Below are 6000 nucleotides of genomic sequence, written 5' to 3' on the forward strand. Positions count from 1 at the left end.
TGTAAATGATCTGTTGAGAAGCAGGCCTAGCTAAAGTAGACATAGCGGCAATCTTATCTTGTATAATTCTTAAGTTTATAATGTGGATATTTTAGATATTAATGAACACTGGATCTCTGCTTATGTTAAGGAAAAACAGGGATTTATTGTATTTATTATAAACATTTTATGGATACTACTTATGTATTAAAATTATTTGAAACTACTCTAGCCAAGATACAAAGTAATTATATCTCGGAATTTTATACCTTTGAAGGAGCCTATATTAGTTTTTGGAAAATATCAAAGGAAACCCCTGCAATATCTGGCAGGTCGTAAGGATTGCTGAAAGAGCCACCAGAAAACAAGGCTTGGTATAAAGCCAAACCCTTAGCATTGGGTTTCAAATTAATAATAATGTTTATGTCATAATAATGTAGTCCCTTTAGAATAATATTACAGGTATTGACTGTAATGTAAGGTAAGGCTTTAATGCTTTAGAGTAAAATACAAAATTTTGAAAATATAAATGAAATTATAAAACATCATAAAATATCTCTGAAATAATAATTGGAAAAGAAAAAAATTAAACAATAATAACAAAAAAAAAATGGAAATAGAAAAAATTAAACATCTATAATAAAACTATCTATCATATTATAAATCATAAGGTGATTAACTTCTAATAAAACAAAATGAAAAAGGATCAAACACAAAGAAACTAAAAATAATTAACAAGAAGGAGCAATTAATGTTTTTATGCATATTTACAAATTTAAAAAAAAATCAGAAACATCAAATGTAAAAACAAAATTGTAAAAAAATAAAAAAGGTAGACAAATAAATATATTTCCCAGCAAATCATCAAGTTCAAGGTATATTCTAATACAAATAAAATAAAAGGGGGAAAAAATTAAGTTTTGATGATTATATGAACATGTATAAATATTTACAGATTCTAAATAAATATTAAAAACATCCAACAATATTTATGTTCATCTGTGAAAGGCAGAAGTTACATATAAGTCTGAAGGCCGTGAACTGGTATTTTGAACTAAGGATTTGAATTGAAGGAGATTGGAGATTGACGGGATTGGATAACTTGGTAGAGGAAGGATCCAAGGAAATGTTTACGATGGAAGGAGGGGTAAACACACTTTGACTCTTTGTAAAACCATCAAATCAAATCATGAAACACTAGAAAAAATATTTTTTTAATAGAAAGAGGGAAGGAAAACCGGTCAGAGGGAGGAGCTAAAAAAAGAGGCAGTAGGGGACAGCTAGGTAACATGTAGAATTTTCTGGTAGTCTATAACTATAAGAAATGACCCCTCATATGAGTACTTTTTTCTTCTTATTCTATAATAATTATTTCATTATCTGATACTCAGGTCTATTTGTAAGAAATTGAATAGTTGAAGGCATGATTCCTCTATCTTTTCTTCCTCCTTAAAGAGTATTCCTTTTACTTATACTTTCTTAACCTTTTGGATGTTTTTCAGGACCAAATCTAACTTCATTTTGGTAAAGGTATTTTCAAATTCTGAAGCTCAAATTTTAGGCTTTGTAGAGGTTGAGAGTTTCAAGCTAAGAAATAATGTAGTTTTATATTTCTTGAAAAGCGTAAATGGTGTTTGAACTAATGAATATCTGAATTTGTTGAAAATATAGAATTAATAAAAAAAATCTATTTTTCCTTGTTGGTTCATTATAATCAGTTTGTTTTCTTTCTACTAATATGAAGGATGTGATAAAATAAAATACCGGGTAGAAACAATGTGAGTACTTATGGTATGACCTTAGATTGATAAAGGTTTTTATTGACCTTATATATGGGGGAAAAGGAGAGATAGGGGAGTATTTTTTTCTGCCAGCTTATATCCCACTTTGAAAAGTTTCTCTAAACCTTACTTTTATGTACCAAGTCATCCCTCTGCTTTATAAAACATGCAATGTCAGGTCGTGGTGGTGGTGGTTTTGCAATGTGGCACCATGTCCAGGTCTTTATCGAGCTTGATATCCAAACCTGATCATATACTTGTTACCAAGACTGCTGTGTGAGTATTGTCTGCCCTTCGTAACTGGAAAGTCCCAGATCTCTATCAATCTGAATAATAAAACTTTATTGAAACAGACCTCTAGCTTGCTTAGCCTAGGTTTGAGGGCTTCATTTCCAAAGATAATATCTCTAAGTTGTTTAGAATGGTCCTCTAAGTGTTTCATATTATTCAGTCTTTTGTTGAGTTCAAAATTCAGCTCACCATATGTATCAAGAGCTGTTTTAATATTTTTTATATTCTTGTTGACATATGTACCTATTTGTAATCTTTCTTTGAAATGGAAAATGTTGTTTTTTGTTCATAGTTAAATTTGAATGTTGCAGGGTTTCTGTGTCTGAGATGAGTAGAAGTGTTGAGAAAATTCTACCAGAGTTACTTTCTAAGTCAGGAGACGTGACTCCAAGAATACATAACACTGCAGTTCATACTATACTCAGTATGGCTCATGCCCCTGAGCTCAGGTACTTGTCATTATAAAAATTAGAGATAGTTGCTTTGTTCTTAAAGTTATTTATTCTAAGCTGGTAATATAATGTTATTGTAAATAAGATTTATTATAATAACACATATTCTTAGCATCTTGTTACAGTATAAATCTTAGGGTTCACTCTCTACAATAACCTTTCATTCACAGTATTTAAGCCACATAGGCATAAAAAAATTAAAAAAGGTAAACAAATAAATAAATCCTCTAGCAAATTATAAATCTTAAGCTATATTCTAATAAATATGAAATAAAAGGGAAAAAAATTAAGTAATGATGATCATATGAACATAAATACATATTTACAGATTCTAAATAAATATTAAAAACACCCAATAATATTTATGTTAGATTTCTTCTATCTTTCTATCCAGCTAATTTATTATGATTCCTATGAAATAGGAGTAAAAATCCTTCTTCCAGACTAGATTCGAACCACCTCCTCTTTTTATACAGAAGAATGTGGATCAACCAAAGATTTAATTTGTACTGAGTAGTTAATGACCTTATCAAATTGTAGAAGTTATTTCTATTCATACATACATCAAGAAGAAGGTCAAAAGTTTTTCTGCAATGAACCATTAATAATAAAATATTTCTAAAAATAAGAAACTAATAACTAGCAAATGTTTAAAAAGTTTAAGTCTCATTTTTCAGATGGAAGCAATAGGTACCTTTTTAAAAATTCGGGTTTATCAACACCAGAAGAGGTTTTAGAAAATCAATAGTGCCCTAAGGGTTTATTTACTGCAGTCTTTGATTAAATACTCAAATATAATGGATTATGTTGGGCAAAACAAAATAAATTTTACAAAACAATCTTGAATTAAAATGTCACAAATGATGTAATGAAGCAGTGATAAGGAACTGTTAAATATGTTGTTTGGTTTTAGGTGATGTTAAAAATACAAATTTCTAACCTCTGTGTATCCCACTTAAAAAAAAAAAAAATAATATCTTAACAGTATAATAAATTTTGATTCCTTTTAAGCCAATGGAGATTTACAATAGTTTAGAGAATATTAATTTACAATAATATTTTAATAATTTATGTTAACAATGCTGGATTTGCCTTATTTTTTCTCTTTTAGTTATTATGGTTTTGAGGGTAATAATTAGTCCAAAGGTTTTACAAATACTTACATCTTTAAATAATTAAATCTCTGATGTGAAATGCTTACAGAACACCAGAGTCTTGGGTTTTAATTAATTAAAAACTCCTCTTCTTTCATATTTTTATCGCCCTTAGTTTCTCTCAGCATGGGAGATAAATAACATACAATGTGGCATATGGAATATAGGATCATTAATCAATATTTGCTATCGTAAAAATAAATTATCTTTTGTGAGTTGATAACTTTTTTTAGTTGGATGATTTTGTTCTATTGATAGTGTGAGTGCTGAAACTAGTCAACTTTCTAAAACCTTAAATTAAACTTTTTGTTTTACCTCCAGTTAATTTGGTTAGCTGGTTAATTGAAGTTTATAATATATAATTTATTATATAATCAATAATCATTACAACGTTTGGTTATATCACATCTCTGTGCTTTTACCACTCCTCTAGTCAGTCCATATTTGCTATCTGACGGATAAACAATAATATATTTTTGTAATTGTGTTAAATCCTTATTATCAAATTTTTAACTATTAGTTCAGTTAATAATATTGCAAATACTATCAAATATTCTGAAATTTTATCTATACTTGGAAGTATAACTTTACTCTTAGTTTTAAAGATGATGAATTGTTTGTTTTGATTTTAAGATACAACTTAGAATCATGAATACCCATGTTTATTTTAGTAATGAGCATTGTTTTAGAGAAACAGTGCATTTCTTACGAAATAACATTCTCAAAAGTGCATTTTAAGAAATTTAATACTGATAAGATAATGATCAACAATGGATTATGTTGATATATAGATCAACTGTAGGTATCAATCATATATGCTGGAGGGGGTTTTGTTTAAAAATTAGGTTTAGTAAGGCTATTCTTTAAAAACGTGGTACTATAAGTATACTATTGTAGTTTTGGCAGTATGTTAGTGGTTGCTTGGTTTATGAGGTATAAATACTTAAGATTTTGTGACCTATTTTTAGCTTGGTTTATGAAACCTCTTTTCCTACGTCTGCTTTGATTTGATGTGTTCCATGGTTTTACCGTCCTTTTAATAATTTTGAATTTACTCGGTGGGCTCTCGTCTCACACAGACTGCCATCCATCGGATATTTAATTTTTTTAGGGGTCTACTGAGTTCCTAAGCCATTGGGATTGCGGTGCTTTAGCCTGGGAATGTGAAGTGCTTATCTGACTGCCAAATCTTCGAGCTTGTTGTCTACAATTCACACGTGACTTGGAGAACATATGAATTATAACAACTTGAACTGATCTTCAAGCATCGTAAGGTAAGAGTGAATTCGTAATCGGATATCTTGGGTACTATTCAAATCCTTCAATGAATTAAGTGAATCGGTTGTAAGGATGATAGTATTCGGGATTGTTGACTGACTTAGGTGAAAGGAAGAGGCTATTTCATGGATTTCAGCCTAATGTATCATGGTCAATTTTATGGTTTGAGTTGTGAATCTTAAAAGAAGTTGTTGTCCTACTTAGATTCTTCAGAAGTTTTGGACGAAAGTAGGGAATTCGGCTTTATTCTCCTGGTTTCCAGATGAGGTATTGGTATGAAATATCAGTTTTGAAAAAGATATAGAGTTTTAGGTTGTTGGTGAATCCAAGATGGGTTTTAGGATTGTAATTGTTGCTGAATAGATTTTTTATACCAAAATGAGGGTAGATTTTTTTTTTTAATCTTCAAGAATTTTGGTTTAAAAATATATTTATAATTAGGATGGATTGCCTATGGAATACATTTGATATTACAATTTATATACATATATTTTTTAAAAAAAGAATAGGAATAGAGAAAAAATATGTTTATAATTACAATTCCAAATTATAAGAATGGTAACAAGCCTTGCAAAAAAGTAAGGAACTAAAGAGAAGTGAACCGCAATCATGAGCACTGCAACTATGTTACTACAAATTTTCCAGAATATGGTTTTGCTCAGAAAGATTCAAATAGGTTGTTAAGTCCACAACATACAACTACTAGGTAACTGTTGTAGACTATCCATTTTGTTCATATTTCTAACATTCTCGAAAAGATGAATTGTAGTTTCCTAGTAGTAGTATGATGTTCATCCCCCAACATATCTACAAGTATGTTCTCAATACTGTGAAGAAATAGGACTTTGAAAAAATTTAAAACCACATAACAGTTTTTATCAATTGATCACATGTTTTTAGTAGCTTCTTTATTATTAAAAGCTGATCAATGTTGTCTGGCGTTCAAATAGATATATTTTGGGTTCAATAAAAACATAATTGGTGTTATTTGGTAGCATAATCACTACAGACTTACTTAGAAGTACTTAATATAAATGTGTGTGTGTGTGTGTGTGTATATGTGTA

At 29.4% G+C, this 6000-nt stretch overlaps 1 protein-coding gene across 1 annotated transcript in view; it reads left to right on the forward strand.

Moving 5' to 3' along the window:
* Window positions 1-6000, forward strand: part of LOC106691556 (centrosomal protein of 104 kDa) — a gene marked incomplete at its 3' end in the record, with an annotated part of 58487 nt that overhangs the window by 37608 nt on the left and 14879 nt on the right. The window contains 1 exon segment of the mRNA XM_067048645.1: window positions 2363-2500. Coding sequence (XP_066904746.1) covers window positions 2363-2500 — 138 coding nt within the window.

Source organism: Halyomorpha halys, unplaced genomic scaffold (assembly GCF_000696795.3).
Source record: "Halyomorpha halys isolate HHAL.00 unplaced genomic scaffold, Hhal_1.1 Scaffold2481.1, whole genome shotgun sequence".
Lineage (NCBI taxonomy): Eukaryota > Metazoa > Arthropoda > Insecta > Hemiptera > Pentatomidae > Halyomorpha > Halyomorpha halys.